The sequence below is a fragment of the Parasteatoda tepidariorum genome, chromosome 4 (genome assembly GCF_043381705.1).
Source record: "Parasteatoda tepidariorum isolate YZ-2023 chromosome 4, CAS_Ptep_4.0, whole genome shotgun sequence".
NCBI lineage: Eukaryota > Metazoa > Arthropoda > Arachnida > Araneae > Theridiidae > Parasteatoda > Parasteatoda tepidariorum.
In genome coordinates, this window is record NC_092207.1 from 82,914,741 (window position 1) to 82,942,081 (window position 27,341).

The 27,341-nt window shown below is 26.1% G+C and overlaps 1 protein-coding gene across 1 annotated transcript; it reads right to left on the bottom strand.

Annotated features, from left to right (window-relative positions):
• Positions 1 to 3,362: 3,362 nt before the first annotated feature.
• On the bottom strand, positions 3,363 to 27,333 carry LOC107441016 (ribonucleic acid export 1). Its single transcript, XM_043039170.2, has 11 exons — positions 27,193 to 27,333; positions 26,847 to 27,038; positions 24,214 to 24,306; positions 22,647 to 22,733; positions 20,890 to 20,976; positions 16,547 to 16,618; positions 12,462 to 12,569; positions 11,146 to 11,322; positions 9,611 to 9,805; positions 7,631 to 7,713; positions 3,363 to 3,534 (listed from the first exon to the last, which is right to left on the bottom strand). The coding sequence occupies exons 2-11, from the start codon at positions 27,027 to 27,029 to the stop codon at positions 3,531 to 3,533; spliced, it is 1,089 nt and encodes a 362-aa protein (XP_042895104.1). The 5' UTR covers positions 27,030 to 27,038; positions 27,193 to 27,333; the 3' UTR covers positions 3,363 to 3,530.
• Positions 27,334 to 27,341: the final 8 nt, after the last annotated feature.

The following is a 27,341-nucleotide window of genomic DNA, read 5'->3' on the forward strand; positions in this document are numbered from 1 at the left end:
TTAAGATAAATTCATATATAACACCTAAAAAAAATTGTTCCTCTCACATTTTAAAATGAAAATTAGAAATTTAAAATTCTAAAATAATTTAGCTATTCTATATATTAAAATTCTGGAAACTATACATAGTATTGACCCTTTTAACATAACACTACACTTTAACATAGCACTACACTAGTTACGTTAAGAAATAATCTAATATTAATTATTTAATAATAAGGTATCTTAATTTTTTCAAAAAATTAATGCATAAAACTACTGTTAAAAACTGATAAATACAAACAAGAAAAAATCTCAAGTCAAAATAAATCTGAGTTTAAACTAAAACTCTGTGCAGATTTAACTATATGTATACATATTAAATAAGTTAGTTACATAATTTATTCCTATTTAATAGTTAAAAACTAAAGCTTATGAGAATTAGCAGCAATAATCAGAAAATCTTAAGCAAACAAAGTTTACAATAACTACAAATTTAATCATCAGGTATAATTTAATAAACAGACATTAGTATTGATAAATACAATTTAATTATAGATTAAAAATTCATTTCTGAACGTTTTAAAACAATGCATGCCTTTCCATAACTAAAGAAAAAAATTAGATGTAGGTTAAGAATATGTAACAAATTCTAAATAAAATAAGGCAGTATTATAAACATGAAACAAGAGTTAAAAATAGTACTGACGCTTAAATTTTTATACATCAAAATTAAAGATAACCATTTTGAAACTTTTTTATAGCTTTTATGCACTTAACTCGTAAAATCTACTGAATACCCCGTATAATGAAAACTACATAAATTAGGAATATGTCCCTTAGAAGCGCTATATAAATTTATTTATTTCAATAATTAACTAAAAATCTTGCCGTCTTAAATTCACATAGGAAATGCCATTGAAATGGTTCGTTCGAAAAAATGTTTGGAACGCGTTTGGAAGGAGGCGGGGTGAAATACGTCATCACTGTCCCTGTCTATTGGAATTTTAAATATTTTTTGTATTAATGGTCGAAAAAATTTTGTTTGAACTTTTTTTTATTTATTTCCAATGGCAGACATGAAAGACAAATTTGTAGCTGAGAACAATATAAAGAAAGAACAAAAAACGGGAACAAGAGCTACAAAAAGAAAGAGTCTATAGATCTGTAATAATGCATCTCGCCCGCCAATAATGTTTCCACAAGGGCCCAAGAGGAAGTGCAGGGCAACTTCTCAGATGGTTTGTTTGAATTACACATATAGAAGATCAAGAACGTGATATGCAAAGTAAAATAAAAGAAAAATTAAATAGGAATAAAAATTCTTTTTCTTCTGAAAACAAAACTTGGATGCTAAAAATAATTCCCGGAAAAAAGTATCCATAAAACGTTAAAAGAAATATAGTCTATCAGAAAGGCTTTTAAAAAGGCCGGGCTATCATAAAAACAAAAGATTTACATAAAGATATACATAAAAGCAAAGCAGGAAAAATAAAATTAATCTCAAAATTTTTTTTTGTAGCTGAACATCTTAGTTTTCCAATAACTGTATTTTCAAGAAAAATTGAAGGAAAAAAAAATTAAGTTTAATAGAAACCTTCTTAAATGCCTCGTCATAATAGAAACTAGTTTTTTTACACAAAAAAAAAGCTAGATAAAAACCAAAACAAAATAGTTAATTTTTCAACGAAAAATTTAGAGCAAAAAATCTTAATTCAACTTTTTTACATTACCATATTTTTAGAAAAAAGTGACGATGAAAGAATAACCTTAACTATAAACGCTCTTTAAGAAATGCTGCGTCATAATAAAAACGCTAAAAAAAGTTTAAAAAAAATCAATTGAGAAACATAAAGAAAGTTGTTTTTAATTCTTAAAATATAATTTAGTGTTGAAAATCAGTTCTCTGTGTTATCGTTTATCTGTCTCACCATAGAGGAAAAAAATGGCAATAAGAGAAACAAGTCTATCAGAAAGTTAAAATGCCGAGCCATAGTAAAAATTGAAAAAAAAAAAAAACTTTTAATCTTTAAAACAAAAAGCGTTGAAAATTGACATAACTGATTTGTCTAAATATAATTTTAAAAAAATTAGAAGTACATAACTCATGATTCAGTTAGTTTCAATTCTTCAAGTTTTGTTTTACCATTTGTCTGCCAGAACAGAAATTTGCATGCCGTGCTAAAGATTTAGAACTTAACAAATATGTGTAAAAATTATTTCTAATAATGTCTATTTCTATTCAAAATCCAAAAAAATTAACTTAATCGAATAGGCTGACAATTCGGCCAACCAAATATTTGGAACTGTGTTTGGTACAATCAGGTAACATTTTTGTTAAATACCGTTTATGGAGAAAAACAAAAATGAAATTTAGATAATTTTATGCAAATATAGTAACTGGTTCTGAAAAAGTTCTTAATTTACCACTCTAATGTGGAATTCGGTATGACAATATCACAGAGTTGCTTGACACTATACTCAAATGTATTAGTATTGTGCATACAATGTTTTTGGAAATATAATAAAAATATAAAACAATATTCAAACAAACAATATTTATTTTATCAAGCTCAAAGTAAAAGAATGTAAATTAAAGTATGGATTCAAAAAAGCTGAGCTAGAGAAAATAGTAAAAAAATGCATAAACAAACTATACAAAAATTTTTTTTTTTCATGAAGAGTTTTTTCTCACCTTATTAGTTTTTATTATTCTATAACTAATAGATCACCAAAAATTATCAAAGGGCAGAAATATCACAACCACCAAAAAAATCAACATCATTTAGTAATTAAAAGCTAATAAAAATGTACCTAAATATTAGTGTTATGTTTGCATTTCAGCAAAACAACACACTATATTTTATTATCTTACTAGATATCTTAGAGGAGAAATTTTTTTTTCCTTTTATCGAAGATAATAATTTATTCACATAATTTTTGTCAAAAATAATTGATTCTTCTTCTAAATTTGATTAAAAAAAAATACTAAAATTTCAGAAAAAATATTGCTTTCTTTAAAAGCATTGAAAAAAAAAAAAAAAACTCTCTATGTGCATTATTAAAGGTTAGGACCCATTTAGGGCAAAGGAGACAATGGTTTTTTCAGCAAAAACAGCATTTTAAGTCCTTTTCACAAAGATGACTTGTTTAGCAAACACGTTATTCGAATTAAGGATTATTATCATTATATTTTTGAAGATCGAGCTTCAGAATATATTTTACCTTCAGTAAATATTATGCTTATTAAAACTGGTGTATAATGTTGGAAAACAGTTAATAATTTAGAAAATTATTAACAGTTTTACAACATGTTAAATTGCTCTGAGGATATTGTGACCTCTTAATAAGTATCATTAAACTGGGAAAGTAAGTAAACTGGGAAATTTTGTATGGATTTTATTAAGAATGAAGACAACCACAAAAAATGAAATGACGCTGATTCCTTAATTTTACAATGGCACTACATTTACAAACATATTTCCATTTTACATGAGAACGAATATCTTCAATCATGGTCTGTTTTTACAGAGATCCATGAATCTTTATTATCAGCTGTAACAAAAATAAAATTTTTTTTTAGTTAGAGTGTAAGGAAATAAGAAAATTAAGAACTAAATCAAAACAACGAATTTGAATCTACTCAAGCAACAAAATATATTACGTAAATAGTAGAAAAATTTAAAAAGCAATATATATATATTTTTTAATAGTAACAAAAGGAATACAAAAAGTGAAAAAGGAGAAAAGGACAAAAAATTCTAGCAAATAAAATTAGTTTAACTTTTACAATTTTAGGCAATATTTAAAAACACAAAAATGTGTTTTGATAAATGTATATAAAAAAACTATTCTTGTGAGCATTAGAGACAGATTCACCTTTTAAGAAAATTAACCTAATAAAAGAAAAACCCTGAACACAAGCACTATTAACAAAAGTGAAGCAACCTAATAATCAATAAAAATTCTCAATAGAAAATTTTCTCACAAGGATTTTGCTAATAAACACTTTGAAAAAGAGTTTAGTTTCATATGCACATAAAAATATATTACAAAATGCTCCTACTCATTTTTGAAGTTGAAAGAAATTCTAAGGCTTAGACAGTCCAACAATCGGATCCCCAATAAAAGTTAGCATTCAAAACTAGTTGCTTTAGCATTCCCCAAGATTAAAATTATTAGTCAATATAGTATTTATAGAAATCAATAATAGTAGCCTAAATTGTGTCATTTGATTCTTATCAGCACATAAGTTAAAGGAAATCTTAAGTAGAGATGACATAAAACAGGGTCCATTCTAAGCGGGATTTGTGGGTATGTCCTTTGAATAAAAAATTTCTGTTTTGAATTTGAGTAATCAGTTCTCCATGCATTCTGTTAGTAACGATTCTATCGTTTTCTGTTTTTTTCCTTTGCCCCTTTGGACACTTTTCTGAACTCCGATATGTTTAAAATCAAGATTTAGTGCAATATGCTAGTTTGGCAACAATGAATTTTTTTAAAATGTTGCCGATTTATAAAATTAGTAACAAGTTTTCCGATAAAAAAAAAACTGTCTTTCAAAAAAAAAAAAAAAGCTAGCAGCCAAAGTCACTTAGGTTGGATTTTAGTAACAAATAGTAGCCTTTTAGTCATTAGTAGAGGCTCTGAACATCAGTTGGACTTAACCTAATGATGTAAATAAGGACATATGTAAATTACATACATTTAAATTTTCGGTGACAGAGCCTGAGATATACATTTCTTTATTGTTTTTGCTATCAGATAAAAGAATATTATATATGGCTGTACAATGGACTACAAGTCTTTTAGTACAGTATGTTTTATTTTTTACTAATTACTAACACTTTGCATATTATATATATCTATGCTACTGTGAATGACCAAAATCTGGAGAATGTCAACAATCACATAGTTGCTTTGGTGAATGTTCGAAATATGTGTTATATCCAATTTTATACTAATTTATGTGTTGATATTATTATATTTATTTGATATAATTATATTTATTCAATATTTTAATACTTACTGACGATAGATTAGAAGAAACATCAGCGTTTGGTCATCAGTTACCGGGCAATGGCACTTGACCTTAAAAAAACATCAGTGTAGGATATACCGGGCAGTGGCACTTAACTAGAGCTTTGGTAAATGTCCGAAATATATACTAGGTCTAGTTAAGTGCCACTGCCCGGTATATCCTACACTGATGTTTTTTTAAGGTTCAGTGCCACTGCCCGGTATACCTTACACTGATATTTTTTTAAGGTCAAGTGACTATGTGATCGTCAACGTTCACCGGTGAAAATCAACAACCACTGATTTCGGTCATTCACAGTAACATATATACATATAGTAGTTAAGAGGGCATCAAAGTTACTTTAACAAAATTGGTGGTCCGCACAACTAAAAAGTTGAGAACAGCTGATATAGATCGGTAAAAAGAATTTTAATACAACTCAATTACCTTCTTTGTCATTTAATATCATATTAATATTTTATCACAGAACTCTATCGAAATGCTAAAAACATTTTAAAATCTAATATTGCAAATTTCAAATTGTTTGATTCTTTAATATATTGTTGTAAACATAATATGAAAGATTTGGCTGAAATTTATGACTGATTTTTTTCTATTTGCTTAGGATTAACTGAAGTGTATGTAAATTGTTAATTAATTTAATTTTTATTCTATACAAGTGGAATTCCTAATAAAAAGTGTCTTTTTTTTCTATCAATTATCTTTTAATAAAAATATTGTTTCTCATTACTAATAATAATGAAAAAAAAAATATTTTTAGAATTACTAGTGCAAAAAAAAAAAACTTTATTATTTTAAGAAATATTAACAAAAATATTTAATGTTCCATAAGAAATATATATTTAATGTTCTTTTTAACATCATAATTAATCAAATTAAAATTAACCTTTATTACACAATGCATTGTAAAAAAACAAAGGCTGAGAAAAATTTTGAAAATACTGGGAATTCAAAAATTTTTTAAGCCTAAAACAGCAAACTTGGTTCTTAATCTGGACTACATTATACAAACAGCTTATTTTCCTGAATTCATTACAATTATTCTAAACATGTTCTCTTATTGAGTACTTAAAACATCAATAGCTATATATTCTAGCAATTATTGTTTTTTAGATGTAACTTAAAGATATTTTGTGAAGTGTAATAATTTAGAAGTTTGAAATCCATTTAAAAGGACTGATAAATGCTAATCATTTACTTAATTCAAAACAAATCAGTATTATGAAATAATTATTTAGACAAAATTACAGTATTAGATACACATTCTCTATACAGAATCTACTATACATTTTCTAAAGAAATAAAAATAATTAGCTATCAAAAAGACTTATTTATTTGCAAGGTTAGCTTTAGAAATAGCAGATATCATTCATGAAGCAGCAATTCTAATATGAAATTATAATGAATTTAAAGCATATATTATTATCAGTGAACAAATATTGTCACTGAGTTCTTTTTCTGTAGCAAAATATCTTATGTAAGGATAATTTCTTTCAGTTGCAAAGTAATTAATGTAAAGCTCATATTTTACTGTAGCAAAATATTTTACACAAACTTATCTTTTTCTGCTATGAAATAATCATTTTTTAAATAAAGCTCACCCTTTTCTGGTGTAAAATATTTAGCATAAAGTTAATTCTATTCTTCAGCAAAATATTTTATGTCATATGTGAATTTTATTAAAAAATATTGTGCCAAAATCAAACCACTGAATTTTACAAAATGCTAAAGGTGAGATTTTAAAAAATAGATTGATAGAATTCTACACATTCACTGAAAATTATTTTAATTCTGATTTAATTCGATACATAATAAATGCATGTGTTAAAGACTGCTAACAGAAATAATTTTACAAAAATTTAATATAATTTTGTTGAAAATGATTCACATTACCATGTTTTCTTGTATTGCATAAAAAAAGCACAAAATGCAGAGATTCTTTATTTATAATTATATTTAAAACTAAATGAAATAACTGGCATGGAAAAAAAAACATTGGTATATATTGTATTTTTAATGATAAGCATAGCCGAACTAAAATTCATATTCATGAGATAGAAGAAAAATCAAGGAAGCAGTGACTAGGAATTCACATAATGCATAATTATTAGTAGATTAATAACAATACCGACCAAGAAAAGTAGATTTTATCATCTATCATGAAATAAGTGTTTTAAAATAATCTTATTTTAAACACTGACAATACCTTTTAAAATTAGTAACAAATTTTAAAAATAAGTTTGACTTAAACAAAAAGATACGACACTTTTCAGTAGTTTTTGTAATACACAAAATGTACAAATAATATCATTACATGTCAAAACTATGACAGTTAAACAGCATCTAGCAAAACTCTTGAAACTCAAATACAAAACATAAATTTGAGATAGCAATATAAAAAATGAGTTATTGCACTCTAAAACACACATAAAAGGAACTCAATTCAAGTCAAATGCATAAAAATAATAACTAATAAAAGTCATACTGTTTTATTCAAGTGTTTCTGTGCAGTTTTCACTAATATTTTTAAAATACTTTTATCCGATAATAGTCATATAAAATTATCAAATAGTCTGTATCATGCAATCATGATTAAGTCAGTATAATTACTTTTTGTTTCTGGGTTTCAATTCTTCAAAACACGGATGTAGAAAGATATAATTCTTCTTTTGAGGATTGTAAAATTCATGGCCCTATAACAAAATAAATAAATGTACGTTTATAAATAATAAAAATTATTATTGATACTAAAAGAATATTAGTGCAACAATAGAATTTAGCATTAATAAAGATAAAGCATTTTAAAAATTACTTAGACAAAAATAAAATGAATACTAGCTCTATACATTGACATTTTGGCAAAAAATAGCTGTATAATTAAAAAACAAAATTTTTTTAAAAATACACATTTAAAGAAAAATTATTTGATTGAATATCAGCTCTATATGTTGATATTTTTATAAATAATTAATATTCAATTATTATTAAAAAAAAGAAAAAAGATTTGCACAAAAAAAGCAACAAATAAAAATGATTTTTGAATTATATAACTTTTTGATAAATTGATTCTTGAAATGTGTTCATATGTACAGTGCGCAAGATAAAAAAAAAGAAACAACCCTGAACAGGGGTGATTGTGAGCCCAAGTTGAAATTCCGTAAAATCTCTTGAGTTTAAAAAAAAAAGAAAACAGAAGTTTAAATTGAAAAACATTTAAAACAAGTTTTTTTTTCCTTTTTCTCAATATGTCTTAGTTTACTTAAAATATATTTAAAATTTTACACATACCTATGACCAGGAGAAATAATTAAAATTTACAAATATGTCTTTCTTTCTTGAGTTTATGATTATAATAACTATTTACTGATAAAAAATGAACATTAATCATGAATATAAGCTTATAAAGTATCTGGCTCTCCCTTACAAACAAATAAAATAAACCGTGTTTTTAAGTTCCACCTTTGAAAATTTGATTTCCTGAAACTTCCGTGATCAATGATTTTTTGAAACGCCTGAACCTTTGATCTGCGGAAACTTCCAGATCACTCTTAGCGAATAATCCGGATTTTTTCCGGAGCACAATCAGCCCTGCTTGAATAACTCTTATTCTAATGATTCCTTCAACTAAATGCCAATCATAATTGTTTCACCCTCTGAGCGTTACTCCTGTCTTTCATATGCAAGCTTTCCTGCATATATATATATGANTATATATATATAAAAGCTAAATTAAGCTAATAAATTAGTGCTAACTATTAAATAAAGTATAGAATCAAACACAAAAATGCACTTTCTCTGAATAAACATACCCTTTTTTGACGGATTCTGATTTCAAACCCTTAAAGTAGGGAGAGAGGTTGCCACAAACTTGAAAATATGATCCTAATTGTTAGGTCAAGAGAGCGGTCTAAAGTTTGGGGTCCTTTTATATTTATTTCCTTTTTCTGCATAGATTAACATATCTTGCAAAATATTTAATCAAATCAAAACTGTTTTGGGTGCAACAGAAAATTTAGTTTATTCAAAGATAATTACATGGAAAATATAATTATTAATACTTCTGATCTTTTTATTTAATAAAGTTCAAAATTTTTTTTTTTAAAATAAGGTATACAAATTTTTGCATCATTTTAAAGTTTGTAATTTTAAGTGAGAAAATATAAAATTTGAACAAAATTGGTCAAGAAATTAAATTTAAAATTTTGACTAACTTAAAATTTAATAGCATAGAAACTATTCATCTAATTTAATTCAAATTTGGTATTTTTTCCCCTAAAATAACAAGCTTTAAAATGATATTTTGAGAGTCAAAAATCTAGATTTGTCAAGAAAAAGTTATGTTTTTTCAGTGAAAGTACGTTGTTGTACCTGATCCTGAAATTAAATTAATAATTAGCACTTATTAATTAGCATATTTCAAACTACCCCTTAAAACCATTATGATCGGTATTTAGTACATGGAAATCTGACTATTCGAACATAAGTTATTCAGGGTTATATCTTATTTATTTTGCCCACTGTAACTGGACTGTATAAGGTAACATAATGAAAGAATCGCACAAGCCAGAGTATGTAATACTAAATAAATACCTTAGACCAATCATAGCTAACTGCATATGCAAATATTTCTCCCCTAGCATTGAAACAGCAACGAGAGATTGACTGGTCCATAGGATCTGAAGTTTTCAGCTTAGTTCGTGCATCTTTATCCCAAAAGCTGAATCTACCATCAGAGCCAATAGTGGCCAATGTCCCATGAACAGGATGAAAAGATATATCATTTACCTAGAAATTAATAAACATCAATTGATCAATTAACAATTAATATGAAAATTTATAAAAAGTATACATCGTAACAAATATTAAAAAAATTAACACCAGTTAAAATAATAAAATTACTGATCTAAGCAGAATGGGGTTATTAATAAACCTTTTTACAATACAGAAAATCATATTTTAAAATGCTGAAATATCTAAAACAATATATGTCTGAAATAGGTATCAAAAGTTCACAATGGATGAAGCTTAGAGATAGCACCATATCAGCATGAAACAACTACAGTATTTATCAGTGTATGAGTCAACTTTTAAAACCCCCAAACTTTTACGAAAATCAAGGATTAGATAATAAAGTTCAAGATTTGTTGATTGTTAAATATTGATGCAAAATAAACATCGAGATAGATATGAATAACACTGTAACAATTTATCCATTTCAAAAACTATTTTTAGTATGTTATATACAATAAATTTTTCAATTTCTTTTATCATATTTTCTTTATCTATAAAGTTTTTTTTTAAACATTTTAAATAACAAAAAAAAAAAACAATTTTAAGAATAAGAAAAGTTAAGATTATTTATTCAAGAGTATTTCAAAATATATAAAACAATGAAAACTTTTAAAACATATCATTTACAAACTAAAGATTGCAGAAAATCATCTGTCACCTATAAATTTGGGATTTCGTAATAAAAAAATGTTGGGTCTACTTATACACTGAGATATACAGTAATTTTAATTATTATTTGAGAGGTAGTCTTATCAATTAGTTCCCTCTTTTTCAATTATAAATACTACTCTCTACTCTTTATTATAAATACTACTCTCTACTCTTTATTATAAATACTACCCACCACTCCATGTATTTCCACTCTTGGGAGTATTCAGCTAAAATATTTTCTTTGCCAGAAGTTTGTTTAGAATAATAAATTGTTTTAGGATGATGAATAATCTACTTTTAGAAAAATCAATCTAAAAAAAACACAGAGCGTTTGCGCCTTATTCATATCATTTTTCACTTTAGTCTACATAGTACAAAATATACCACTATGCTCGTAGAATTAAGAAAAATGTTTCATAGTATTTTTCTGTTTTTTTTGCAAGATATTCATAACTAGTATTACATATATAGATAAAAAAAAAAACATAACAATCTTGCAAATTAATGTTAATTGCTATTCATTTGTAATACAGAAAATAGATATCTGGAATATCAGTTCCTTGGATTTCAGATTCTTAACTACATATATAATATTTTATAATAATATAAAGAAATTAATATTAAACTAAGGAGTAACTATTAGATTCATTCAAAAATGTACAACAAATCAAACTTCTCCTTACAGCAAATATGTCTTGATAGCCATTTGAAGTTCCATTTGATCTATGACATTTGAATGTGAAGTTGTCTTTTGGGTTTTGAGGATTTACATATTGAATGGCTACTCGTCCTTCTACACTTCCGAGAGCAAAACCACAAGGTGCAGATTTTTTATCCAAAAATATTGATACACATCTATGCTGCAATAAGGAAGAAAAAAAATTCAGTCATGCAAATAAGTGCACATAAATTTAAATAAAGTTTAATTTTAATAATGCCTTTCTTTTCCTTTATTTAAATTATGGAAATAGTTAAATTTTATGAAAGCTACATTTCTGAATAAATACATTACAATAAAATACATTAAACAATATTATTTTACAAGTAAAATGTTTTATCTAAAAACATTATTCCTGTTTGCCTGTCATAACTAATATTGTTATGACAGACTATTAAAATGTATTTTAATAATGTCATGCATTAAAATTTTTTAAAAATTATAATTGTTTAAAGAATTTCTATTACTAGTTACAAACATATTTTAATGGTTTCTAAGGTCACATACTACAGGTAACCATGCATGAATTAAGTTTACTTTTTTATTTAACTGTTATTTATAGCTGTTAGTCAGTTCTGATAGAATAGCCCCAAATTTAAAGAACAGAAAGGCCATATGAGCACTTAACTTTAATTTTAAAGAAACAAAAAATAAAATCAATGAAAATAATTTGCTTGGAATTAAAGTAAACAGATTTTTTTATGTTAACACACTGAGAACAAGTAATTTTTATTTTATTTTTTTATATTACACCCAGCCTGGGTCAATTGGTCATGCTATCCATTACAAATGCGAAAAACCAAAAGGAGGTATCCTCAGTCTCAATATCTATAAATTTGAAGGCCATAAAGAGATGTCCATTCTCGGAACCACCCCCAAACAGAGGGCATAAGGCTGCTATAGGAGGTAATCACGACCCGTCAACATTCTAAAACAGGCAATTTCTATCTTCCTGAAGAACTCTGTTTTTATTTTATAGAAGACACTTACAACTTTTTCAAGCAGCAAAATTACTCTAATAAAGCTTTCTTGAAATTTTAAATATTGTCTTGATTAATGATTTACAATTTCTTACGTAATTTATTTATTAAAATAGCCATCTTTAGACTTACAAAGATGTTTTTATAAAAGATATATAGTTTTTCAATGCAATAGTTCAATCCATTATATTGCTTTTTATAGAAAATAATATCAATTTAATTGAACAAAATTAGTGTCACATAGTGACTTTAATTTAAAGTTATAATAAAGGAAACATAAAGAATAGAAAACATAACTTACTTGAAATTTTAAAGGTGATTCTATTTTTTTAAATTCCTGAGGTTGTCCTTCTAACTGATAAACAATAATCCCTCGTCCAGCAGTTCCCACTACTGCCATTGGATAAACCTAAACACAATTTAACTTACGTTTTTAAAAGTTTCTTTTTTCTTACTTTAAAATATTGAAGATTACCAAGCATTAAATACAATAAATTTTTAATTGGCCTATTTTAACCTTTTAAATATGACATAACAATAAATAAATAAAAATTAACTTCTTCATATAAATACCCTTTGACAGCAAACACAATGAAAATTTCTAAAACAAGATTAAAGATTATGCAGCTTTTTTTGTTGTTACTTTAAATTAAAATGTTAATATAAGCTAGTATAATATTTTTTTTTATAGTTATTATGAAAACTTCTATTTGAATATTAATGTTTGAAATATTTGAAAATAAACAATATTCAAAAAAGAAAAAAAAATCAATAGTCTGTATGTGACATATTAAATATAAAAGACGTTCGAGTCAGAAGCTTTTAAAGCTATTTATTTTACCAGTTCATTAAGAAGTTGGACAAGAGCTAGGCTATGTATACAACAAGCAATCTATTTTTCATCATATAGAATAGAAGACATTAAAAGTTTGTATTCAATATTAATTTGTATTTGCAACTTATAAATAATGATGGCCAGTATTAACACTCACAATTTAGATTTAAAACCAACAAATGATGGAAGTCTTTTTTAACCATAACTGTACAAGCAAGGAACCATGGCTGGCACCCTTTGAAAGTGCAATGGTAAATACATAAATAGTGTGAGGCACAAATATACCCTAACATACCTAAAGTTGCACGTTTTTAATAGTCAAAACAAACATTAACAGGGGGGCGTAGCCAAATTATTCAACGAAAAATAAGCACCTTTTAAGCACTCAAAAAATTTTTTTAAGCACATAGCAGTGCACTAGGCAGGGTTGAAAAGTTTCTGACATTTGACGGTTTTATCTTGTTTTAACCGTCATGTAAAAAAAAATAATAATATACCTTTTGGCATTGTTTTTGACAATTGGCAAAAATCATGAAATTTTGAATCATGTAAAATAAATGGCGTTTTCATACGCTATGGACTGACAATACACTGAAATAGATTGGAGTCGAATTAATTGAGAAAACGTTGAATAGAACAATGTGAACTGTGTCATTTTGCACAATTTGAAGCGAAAATCTCATTTAGAAAAAAGGAAAATTAAGCAATTTTTAAAAAACAACCAATGAAAATATAACCTTTAATGGCTCTTAAGAAACGAAAATAAGCACCTTTAAGCACTTTTTAAAAACGCTACGCACCCTGATTAAGCTTAAAAATCTATTAAACACCAAAATTCAATATTTAAGCTATTTAAAAGTTAATTAAAAAAATTACTCTAATATTTGAAATGATGATGTTTATATAAAGTTCCATAATATTTCTACACTTCCCATGTATTATTTATAAATAGGACTGGGCTATAAATCGATGTATCGCGACACATCGATTTAACGCCCATATCGGCAAGTGGATACAGCGACTTTCGTTCCAGGCGATGCATCAGATATCTGATTTAAGTCTTCGAGGTAGACGATATAAGACACGCAAGGATCTTCCCTTACGTTCCGATGCCGACTCGGGGTGTTCGTTTCGTGATGTTGAAATGGCCTTGATTGATTAGCGGTAGAATCATAACCAGAGTTTTGAGAATACTATATCGTGATCTCGCATGTTCGTTTTCACACCCCTTATTTTTTTTCTTTCTTTGTCGCGACTTGATATAATTTCTTGTAGATTATTTTCAGTGGGACTAACTTCGTGATCGCTGCCGTTGCCTTGTTCTGAACGCAATCTATTATTGAAAAGAATTTATAAGGAGTTTTGTCATTAATTAGGTAATTTTTTTTCAACAAAACGTTTTCTTATTTTTAAATGTGAAAATTATCGGAAATCTAATTTAAGGCGCCCATAAAGAATTAAGTTACAAAGTAATTAAATTTGTTAGGTTTTTTTCTTTTCTTTTAATTTATTAAAAACTTTTAAACTTCTAATAATTTAATGGGTTTTTATTATTGATTTTAAATTTATAAATTTTGAGTTGCTTTTATTTTTAGAAATTAAGTTAAAACAAAACTTATTTTTTGTCATTTGGATTTGGACATAAGTCAATCAACTTCGTTTATTCAAAAATTTTTTAGTTAATTAGCTAAATATATTATCGAATATCACAATTCTTTTGTTTTTATTTTTAAGAAATTAAACCTTACTTTGTTTTTCGTTCATAATTCAATTTAATGGAATTATTTATGTGAAATAATAATAAAAAATAGTGATTTAAAAGCGCTTTATAATTTTTTTTTTTAAAATTTATTTAGCACTTTGTTTTGAAAATACAAATAATTTTTAACGAAGTTATTTTTTAAATTTTCTTTCTCTATTGTTATGTAAATATATTGATAAATTTCTATTTTATTTATTTATTATTTATTTTTAAATTAAGAAATCTTTCGTTATTTGCGTGATCATTTTTAGAAAATACAACAAAACTTGTGTTTACTTTTTCATTTAGAATTTGAACATTACAATGGAACTTAATAATTATGTAATTATCAAAGTTATTTTTATATGGCTCATTTAGTAAACTTATTTTTTATGGCTTTAAAAATTTTTTTCAAAATTTCATTCGCTTAAACTAATTGATTTTCAAATAATTCATAAGCCTATCGTTTTAAACTTTCCTTTATTTCTAGTTAAAAGCTTAGTAAAGTTACCTAATAATTACCTAAATTAATTAATAATTTAGGTAATTAGGTACTTAATTAGACTGCTAATACCTTATAAACGATAAAGAGGTGCAAATATTTCATTCTGTATCTACACATTTTTTCAATAAATATTTTAAGTAAGTTTTGTGCATAGTAGTCAATTTATTTAATATCTTTCTTAAGCAAAACATATATATCTTCAAACTTATAAATTGATTTAAATCAATTTGAGTATGGAGTTTCGATAGAAATCTGACTTTCTGTGCCTTACAAGTAAATGAAATTCAAAAATACTATATCGCGATGCAAAACAGACGATGCATATAATTTTATATATAATTTTTAATATCGCTCAGTCCTATTTATAAATATATGGCACATTTTAAAGACATTCTGAAAGCAAAGTTTTGAGTATTGTGAAAGAATACAATAAATCATTCGAAAATACTGTAAGAAGATTACTTACAATTTTTAAGTAAATGACATTACAAATTTTGCATTAACTAGATGCAAATTAATAAGAAGTTAATTAAAAAGAATAAAAGCTCAGAAGTGTCAACTTTTTAAACTAGCAATCAGTAATCAAAAGTACAGTTAGTGTTTACAAAATTCAAATGATCACAATTTTAAGGTGTATATATTACTTAATTCTATAATATACGAATATAATACATATTAATAAAATTAGGCATGAATTTACTTTTAAATAAATTAAATAAAAAATAGCACTTAGATAAAGGTAATAAATTAAAAATTATACAAAACTGAAACATAATACTTCATTATAAAATTACAATATTAAAATGATAACTTCAAATCAATGTTCTAGGTTTCAGTTACATTAGAACTAGATCTTATTTCCTTTTTGTCATTCTACATACTAACTTATATAGATTTTTTGCTTACACCATTTCAAATTTGATTTTATGTTCTTTTACTTTTCTAAATGGAGACAAGATTAAGTTTCAGAATAACTTGTTGGAAGGGGATAGATATTTCCTTGTCCCTTTTTTAAAAATTATTTCTGGTTTCAATTAAATCATTTTTGTTTTAAATTTATTGTTTTCAGAATTGTTAAAATAGTAGAAAAATGTTATTGCTGATTAAATGCAAACAAGAAAATTTCAGAACTCTTAGTAGTTGAGGGAAGAAAAGATTTAACTTTAAAAAGATTATTATTGAAATTCTCAAAATTTAATTTTTCATCACTAAATTGTAAGACCGCAACCTTGACTAACCTCTGAAGTAATCTTGGCACCTCTAAAAGTTATATATATATATTTTCAGACTGAATAATATACTTACCACATCAGCGCAATAGCACCTTTCAGGTAAATTAATAACCAACATAGGATTAGGAGTCCTTGTATCCCAAAACTAAAGAATAAATACAAAAATAAAAACTCACTATTATTTTTTAAGATTAAATATGGATTTTCAACAAATAAAAAATTAATAAAATACATGATCTTAATTCTAAAAATAATAAGAAATACAAACAATACTTTTTAGAATAATTAACAGACAGTGAAGCTTAGAGGATTACTAAAGGGCTAAATTGAAAAAAAAATCCATTAGAGAAAAACATTTGTTCATCTCTGGAATAGAACATAGACCCCAATATTTTCAACTATTGAATACTAAATGATCAACCATTTTGCAGTACCTTGACTTTATAATAAACATTTATTTAGCAATTGTGAACATACTACAAATAAGACTACTTGGTTAAAAAATAATTGTGTAAATTTATAGACTGGCTAATAAATTTATTAAGTTAAGTGCAATAGCAATTCTAAACAAATTAAATAAGACCACTAGTTATTTCAAAAATATTTAATGTGAAGCATGGAATCCCCCCCCCATTCTATTAAAAATAGTCTTAAAATTAGGTTTTATATCCAACAGTTGAACTAAGACATTTGGAATGGTATCTGGTTAAACTCTAAATTTAGTTTTGATGCCTCTCTTTATTGTTAATTTTAGTTATTTCATTTTAAACTATAAAATTGATGGGAAACACTATTGAACTTTTCTTTCTAGTGTATATACTTTATATAAATATATATATATTCAATGCACTGTAATTAAAAATAAAATATAAGTTTATTAAATTTTGCTATTTCTTTTTTCACTAGCATTTTACTTAAATAATTTCATTAAAATAACTAAATCAAATAAATAATGAATTATTGACTGAACAAGATAATTAAATAGTAATCAATACCATTTAGAGAGATTCAAAGAGTAAGCCTAAAAAAGTTATTGATTATCCCCAGAAAGCAGAATAATATCATTAATACAAGAAATCCAAAATGATACATCAACAATAAACTTTAATATCACTCAATAAAAAATATTCACAACACTTATAAAATGAGCACAATGTAAAATTATAATTCAGTGTTTATGACAGTTTGCTGAGATTAAATAGTTTAAAAAGGTTTTCATGCAAAAAGCAGCAAAGATACGAAGTTCATATTAATATCCATTAATAAAATTATTATTGGGTGTATTGGTATTAACATTGATTCTTTTAGCTTGAAGAATTGATGAAGAAAATTACAGATTCTATTAAAATTTCTATAATGAATGTGAAGAACATTAAGAAATATTTTTAGGAATTTCCTTTTCCATATTAAATGCCTCTTTTTTCTATATAAATTTAAACCACCGGTCTCTATTTTAACTAATTTATTAATAATTCACTCAAATAATGCATTAATTCTTTGGATCTCTTTACAAAAAATGTACTAGTACTTTTATGTTATATTACCTCTGAGGTATAGCATTATTTTCATTATCCTGTTAGTACAACTATTTTGTATTATCGCTAAAATTTAAATAGTATTTCACTCATAATTTAATGTATAAAAGATACTAGTATACTCTTAATAAATCAACTTCACTTTAAAATGCTCTATTGCTATAAAATGGGGTTACAACTGTTACAACTATCACCGATTCCAAAACTTAAATCTTTAAAAAAATTACGGTGTTTAAAACATTTGTCAACAGTCATTGTTGTGAATTTATACATTGTTTTTATACACTACGACATGTGAAAATCAAATCACGCATTTGATTATTCACTTTTAATGAGACACTCCCCTATTTTGGATTTTTTAGCAGTTTTGATTTCTTTACTGATTTACAAGTGGCTCTGGTATTTTTCATTTGACATTATGACGAGACGAGAAATTTGATTTGCACACTTAAACAATCTTATGTTCTTAAAGTATACAATATGTATATGCAGTGAAACTTCCAAGAAAGACCACCTCCATTTATGACCACTTTTGGGAGGCACAGAATTTTCCCATAGACTTTGAAGAAAACCTTTAGCAGAGACCATCACAGGGATGAGAGTAGTCAGAAAGTAAAAAAGAGGAAATCCAAGAATGAAAGAATATATATATATATTCACAAAAATTTGACGAGAAAAGTGCGAATTTTAAACTTGAAAGCCATGTGATTATAAATCTCGATGATTAATTTCAAAATTGTATGAAAATGAATCCCGATATGAGGCTTTTAAATCACGTGAATATGAAACTCTATATCGAATTTTAAAAAATGCGAAAATACAAATCATGATGCGTAATTTTTAGATCACGTAAATACGAATCACGATGCATAATTTTTAAATCGTGTGAATACAAATCACAATGTCTAATTTTTAAAGCATGTATAATTACGAAAATTGACGTTTGATATTACAACCGCAATAGCGAATCACGACATAGGAGTTTAAGATCGCGTGAATACGAATCGCTACATAGGGTTTTAAAAGCGCGTAAATACAAATCCCTATATTGGTTTTTTTAAATCTCGTAAATAAGAATCGCAATGTACGATATTTAAATCGGCTGAATCACAATGTTCAACTTTCAAATCCGGTAAATACGAAAATCGAGGTTTGATAATAAAATCGCGATTTTAAAAATGCATAAATACAAAACGCGATATTGGATTTTTAAATCTCGTAAATAATAATCATAATGCACGATGTTTAAATAGAGTAAATAAGAATCTTTTAACAACTTTTAATTTAGGTAAATACGGAAATCGATGATTGATATTAAAATCGCGTGAATAACAATCGAGATATTTGCAGAGTCTGGACTTGGGATTCCTAAAAGGCTTGTTTGTATTGTTTTTGTTTAGACCTAATAAATAGAAATTTTCAAGATTAATTGAATGAGCAAATAAATATTTTCACCGCAAATCCATGTATATATATATTTTTTTTCGTTTGCTTTTACGCCGGAGAATCGGAGTTTTTGATAAAAAGGCTAAAATTTGAGAGGAAAAAACGAAAAATCTCATCCCTGTATAAAGGTCAATCAGTTTTATCCCAAGGAAATGATTTTTAGAGAAACTTCAGAGGGAGGAAAAAGGACTTCAATGCTTTCGCTCCGCGGAAAATTAAATTCCTCATAAAATATTTTAACTTGTTCAAAAAAAAAATCCGCAGAAATTAGCGGGAAAAATCTGACAAAAAGCGGAAATCCGCGAAAGAATCACATCCCTGCCATCAAAACTTCTCCCAACGACAAGGTAAACCTTTGTACCAAATGCAGATAAGGTCAAATGAAGAAACACGAAAAAATAGCAAAACAAAAAATATTAACAAAACAAATAAGTGGATTAGAATTTATTCAAAATATTTTTGTGAGGTTCTTATTCAGAGAGCTCGTTTTGACAATCTCTGAAAGAGATCTACAATCTTATGTTGCAGTCAGAGTGCACTAACGCAATGCTTTCAATGATTTATTTTAAGATTTGAAAGATAAATAAGAAAAAGAAAATCATTTTAGAAAAAAAAGAAAAAAAATCAAAGCATTTCAAACAAACAAACCTCTTTTCCTTTTTTAAAGCTAACTAATTTCTATGATATAAAATTAAATACAATCTTAAACAAAAAAACATAATTGTTTATTTATTTAAAATAGTTCCATCATTCATACTTCGTAAATTTGTTTTTACTCATAATTATATTAGTAGGAATAATTTTTATTGACGCTCAATTTTATTCATCAATCCGATTTACATGATGCTACTACAAGTGGCATTTTGGCGACAAAAAAATGACACTAACTAAAATTAAAATCCTTTGCAAAAATCTTCAATAACATTTTGGAGTTGATAGAGGGACCCCTTAGATTTACCAACCTCCATTAATGACCATTCTAATGTGGAACTGAAAGTGGATGTTCTCAAGAAGTCTTATGAATTTTAAGGCTTATGTCAGACAATGTCTGCAATCACCAAAATGTCACCACATGATTCTCGTAAAACAAATTAAATAAAAAAGACATATGTACTATATAACGGCTGAAGGTAAAATGTTTTATGTTTCAAGTTCACCCACTACTGTGTTTTTAAGCTTTGCTGACCCTTTGTCATAAAAGTTTTGGTGCAGGTACTTAGAACTTTAAGAATTACCATTACAAAATGTTTTATAATATGTCAAAATTTTCAAATAAATATTATGACAAAAAGATTTATAAGACACATAAATACATAAACAGAGAGTCGTTGCTCCCAAGAGGTTTCACTGTATATAGATTTATGTTAAAGAATAGAATAATAAGTTTGCTATCAAGCAATATAATAAAAGATACATAATAATAATGATAATAAACCTTTAATGTTTTATCCCAGCTTCCTGTCATTATACAAGAATAATTAGAAGCTTTTATCCAATGAACTGTTTTCACAGGTGCATCATGCTAAAAAAGAAATTTCATTATATCACATTAAAAACATTAACACACATTTCAGTAATAATGATTGTATGGGTTTGGACATCCAAAATGAACTTTTGACAAGATAAGTAAGACAATGCATGAGAAGTTTTTTTTTATGTAGATTTAAATCATTAAATTAATAGGCAAATATATAAACAAATAATGGATGTATACTATATCCATAATTATGTATAAATAATCACATACTAATGTCTAGATAATTGTTACATATAATTAACAGTAATTAAAGTAAAAAAGTATAACTTTGCCAATGTTTTCATATTCTATTTTGTATGTACAAAAAAATATTTAAACAAAATAAATTAATAATACTTCAAGTATTAGAAAAAAAGCATAAATATTTGTCATTTTGTGTTTAATGTGATGGGATATCTAGGATTGTTTTTTAGTTTGATAATTCTTGGATGTTCAAAGTAGTGCAGGTCACTTTCAATTTATATTACTAAGTTGTTTGCATTTGTAACGCAATTGAGAGGCCTGACTTGCAAAGATTAGCCAACCCAAATAGAAACGACGCCTATTACAACTTTCAATCACTTATTGACAGAAATTGCGCATTAAAGGCAAAAATAATGCAACAGATTCCTCTCCAAATACATTTTTTGCATTAGGGATCACTTTTTCATGCAAGAAATTCATTTTGAACTAAATTAAACCTTTCACCATTTCCTCTATTTTCTGAAAATACAAAGGGGTCTGTAATGAATATAAAGTGCAATCAGACTGATATGGTTGGCCAGACTGATTTGGTTTGGAATCACAAAGTAAAGACTTTAAATCCTTTTTTCTTTCAATGTAATAAAATAGAAAAAAATTCTAGAAACTTCACTTGCATTATTTTAATTTTTAAACTCAAAGTCTCATAATTTACCCTTCTAAATAAGAGATGATGGAAAAAATAACAATTAAAATGTTAAAAACTATTTAACTTTAGAGCTTCAATAATAATAAACAACAAAACAGCTTCTTACAGACATTTTGTTAGTATATAGGGGTCTAAATTTAACACATATTTAAGTAATAACAAGCTTTTATTGAAACAAATTTTTTAGGACATATATTAAACTTTATAAAGAAAACATTTAACCATAAACATTGCAAATGCAAGTCGAATTTAAAATAAGAATAATATTTAAACATATGCAAAAAAGGTTTATATTTTTAAAAAAAAGGTTTGACATAGATTTTAGACTCATCGATTTTACCTATAGTTATAACCATCAAAAACTTGCAGACACAAGCAATTATGATTGTATCTACTAGAGGCAAAAGCATTTGGTTTGTTCTTCCCCTTCAAAATACTCAGAGGCTATTATTTATAGATCATCTTCCAAATAAATGCATAGCATAATAAATTAATAAAAGACCTTTTGGTCATAAAAATTGAAACCGGAGAACGCTAAAAAGGTTGGCCTAGAAAAATCTTCTTGAGAAGGCCGAGGTCCATCCTGGGATATTGAGCCATTGATGATGACGATGAAAATAAATTATAGTTATATAGTTACTTAAACAAAAATAAGATTATTCTTAAATGAAACTTAATTTTTTAAAAAATTCTCACTTTTTAAATTCATTACTCACGTTTTTAATTTGATAATCACAGTTTAAAAAACAAATGTAAATAAAATTACTTGAGCAACTGGAATGGCTTGATTACTGTTAAGGTCCCACATCTTCACTGTTTTATCACATGATGCAGAGAATACTTTTGATCCATCCTTTAAAAAAAAATGATTAAAATGGATATTTAAATAAGAGTGAGTAATCAACCTTGCATTATTTATTAAAGGTTATGATGGGGGTTGTTCAGTTTTTAGGGTATAGTGGAGATAGCATCATTGTGGTATTCAGCATATTTTTTCCATATAAAATACATTTTCTGTGGTTATGAAGGATGGATATTTATCCCAGAAAAATAAATAAAATCATTCAAGCAAAACTGATTAATCTTATCATAAAGAATATGGCCATATTTTTAAAATCATAAAATAAAAAAGGTGATGCGTGAAAGGGATCATTGATAGGGACCTTTGATCATAGCAGGAGAAAAATATATTCTCCCTCTCAACAAAAAGAAAATCTGGCATTTTTCAATAAGCTTACTAATTTTGTATCTGTAATATTAACATTTCAACATTGATTTGCAAAGGTGTGATAATAGTGGACTTTGTGTAATATTCTATAATTATTAAATTTAGCTTTTACTGAAGTTGGTTTTTAAAATATAAGTTAATCGCGCATGTTTTAGGAAAAAAAAGGAATAACAATATAAGATTGTTAATTAAGAAGATCAATAAGACCTATAGTTCATCTCTACAGAATAACTCATAATATTGTCGAATTAAAATGATCTACTATTCAAGCCTAAAAATTCACATGCAATGATTCCGTTTAGGTGCCATAGATTGTTTAATGTACTAAATGTCATAGACGGAACATAATTTGGTCTCGCTCGATCAAACTGGCAATTGACCACAAGTTTTAAGTAGAAAAATATTATTTCTTTAAGTAGAAAATTATTAAGTTCTGTATAACATAAAAATTATGCAAATATAGTATTACATCTTTGCTTTTCCTTAATGCATATGTTTGATTAGTTGTTTGTAATTAAAAGCATTCATTCATATAAAAAAATACTTTTCTCATCCTGTTGATCAATAGAGGAAATACTTATAATTGTACATAAAGAGATAAGGAATTTATTGTCGGCTCAATATTACAGATCATTTTTATTTATTAACTTTTTGTTATCTATGAGACTTCCTACCTTCTTTTATTTTAATATAAATTTTTAAAATCCTGTTTAAATTGCAAATTTATTTTATTTTAAGTAAAATGTTGCAATTTATGAAGATTTTGAAGCTTAACTTTTGGTAATAATACCATCTAAAAGTTAAGGTTCAAAATCATCAAAAGGCATGTAATATCTATTCTTCATGTGCATTTTTTAAAATGGGGATTTATACTGTTTTATCAGCTTTAGCTAAAAAAAAAAAAAAAAAGACACTAAAATTAGAGGGTACTTGGTCCTAAGGATCCAAAAAATATGCTTATTTAGAGAAAGTAAATTCCTATCATAATGAAATCTGATGAATTAATTTAGTTGAAAACTCATTTGATTTATTATTTCACTATATTTTCCTTTTCATCATAATTAAATACACACTAAGATATAAAAATGCACATAATATAACTTACATCACTCCAAGCAACATCTAAAATAGGACCTTGGTGTGTTTGCTGAGCTTTAGGAATTGTTTGCCCAGTGTTCTGAACTTCCCAACATCTGACCTGAAAAATTTACAATTATTTAGTTTTTTGAAAATTTTTAGATTTTAAATAAGAAAGGAATAAAATCTTAACATTTACATGCATGCCTTGTTGAACATGTAACAATGTGGAAAACACTTATTTTGTAAATGTTGAAAAATGTATTTGGTAACATATGAATGAACTATTAATCAGACCAATTTGATTAACAATATTATTAGTATATCAATAGGTATATTAATGTAATTTCAAAGCATTAAATATTATTAATTATTATTTTAAGGTATATTGTAAAAATAAACTCAATTTCATTGTTATTCAATATACTATTAAAATAAATCTAATTAGGATATAATTTTCTATGCTTTCCAGAAAGATAAGACAAAATATGATTATTAACTCCTTCTTTCTCGCACCCGTGAAAATGACGGGGTGAGTTTTCGCTCGATATTTCTCGCTCCCGTGAAATTTCTGGGCTGGAATGTTCAGTAGTAATGCGGCAATAAGAATAAAACTAATTAATTTCTTTTGCCCGGAAAACATTTTATTTTTCATTTTACACATCATATAGTAGTACCAGGATATTTTTTAGGTAATTCTAAATAGTTAGTTTATTTTAAACTAGATACTAGCACTAATCAAATACGTGTATTTGGCAAAATAGACACTTTTATGATCGTTTTCTTGAAAAATTAACCGATCATTAAGGGATTAAGTAGGAGCAAACAAAAATAAAAAACTTAATATGTATTTAGAAAAAAATATCTGCCCTGAACATAACGAAAGATTTGAAGCAGATGGTAAGCAAAACTTTAAAAAATAAATTCTGTAAACTTTATAAAATTACTTCGATTAGCTTTCAAATTTTATATTTATGATACACTGTTATTAGGATAAATTTTTTTTTAATGAAATAATTGAGATAACTTTGTTTACAAAGTTTTCAGTTGGATATTTATGTAACTGGAACTGGCAAGCTAACACTGGCACTAAAAGGGTTTGATTGGACAGGGCTATGTAATCTCTTTAAATTGGTCCCCTTCTGTGATGGTTTTGTTTAATTTCTTGCAGGTTGTTACCTTGAAATTAATTTCAGAATAGGTCTTCACATTTTTAATTATATTTAAGACTTTAGCTTTTACAGGGTTGCCACAGCAAAAAAGGAACAAAAACAGTTGCTTTTAGTAGCCTCAAGAAGGAAAATAGTTGAATAAAAATTCGAAAATAGTTGCCTGAACAGGGTCAAAAATTTATCAAAAATAGTTGCCAAATCTAAAATTATAGCTTATTTATCATATACTATGATTAGGACTGGGTGATGTCAGAAATTTTAAATCATGATACATCGCGATATAGCGATGTATCGGAATTTAGCATGTGTTGAAAAATTACCTATGGCAAATCTTTAAATCAGTCAAAAAGAAATAAATATATTACATAAGAAAATACTAATTCTAAACATATTCTACTATGACATCAATATCATTGCTTAATATTTTCAATTAAAAAATAAAGAAGTCAAGGAAAAGCAAACCCAAGTTTTATTTCATTATTCTTAAATTAAAAATGATTTATTGGTTTAAAAATAACACTATAACAAAATATTTAACATACATGCATTAAAAATTTAAAGAAAAAAAAAAACGGAAGTAGAAAACAAACCAAGGAAATGTTCACTTTGGAAAAAAAAAATTTTTTTTAAAAATTATTTGTTGAAAAAAAAAATCATGCTTTTGAAACATCTTTAGACTCTCTTTTATTTAATTATTTAAAATAATAAAAAGTAGCATTGATTAATGGTCAAATTCTGTACTTAATAAATGTAAAAATATTTTTTCTTTATTATTTTCCTTTCTGAAAATAAAATCGACTAAAGATTATTTGTTTAAAAATGATACTGACTATCCAAAAATTTATAAAACAAACAAGTATTGAAAGAATTTTAATAAAAATTTAAAAAAAAATACTTTAAGCACTAATGTTAAATTATTAAAAAGCGTCAAAACATTACTAAACTGTTTATTTAATTTTTAAAAAAATTATTTGTTTTAACTGCACTACCACATGGTAGGCAGCAATAAGTACTTGTTAGGGGACTGAAAAGTAATGTTCATTTTTGCGAAAAAACTTCGCTAAGAGTAAAAAGTCTTCCAATAGTCACCTATTCCTGAAAATAGTAGCTTTTTTAGCCTTTTCAGGCAAAAAAAAGTCGCCTAAGGCCGAAAATAGTAGCAAAAAGTCGCATTTTAGTAGTCTGTGGCAACCCTTCTTTTATCAACCATTTATAGATTTCTTTTATTTTCTCTCCCTTTCCTACAGTTCATTATGTCACATCCCAATTTATAAATTCTATTATTTAATCCAAATAACACTTATAAACTATTAATTAATTTTGTTTTATTATTTGATATTTCTTCGTTTTTTAAAAGAATTTCTTCCACTTGGGTTGAAAGAAATTTATTCCTTGAGGTTATTTTTTTTCCCCATTCTGGAAGAAACGTGTCTTCCTCGGTTTAAATTACAATAATCAAATAATATAATAAAGAAGTTTTATGGCAAACCTGATTATCCCAGCTGCCAGCAATTAAAAAATTTTGGGGTAAAGACGCAGGACTAAATGCCAAACTGCTGATGGAATCATCCGGAGGAGATACAACTTCATAATCTTTCATAGGATTTTGGGTAGCAGTGTTAGAACCAAAGACGGTGTTTGAACCGAATCCACTGGAACCAAATAGACTCATTTTGGCAACCTAAAACAAAAATAGAAGAATTTAAGTTAATATATAATTCTATAAGATTGAGTAATAGAGACGCAATTAACTGTAAATTGACAAGATACAAATTCGTATTGTTATTAAGATTTATAATATTATTAGTGCTTCGAAGTAAAAGCAAACATTTTACCAAATTGTGTATTGCACAGTATTCAATATGTTTTCATTATTTACGAAAATATATTTATCAACAAATAATATTGTGAGCTTAAACTATTTCGCACAAACTATGACAAATTTAAACAAAACGGTCAATCACAATACATCAAATTTTCACAA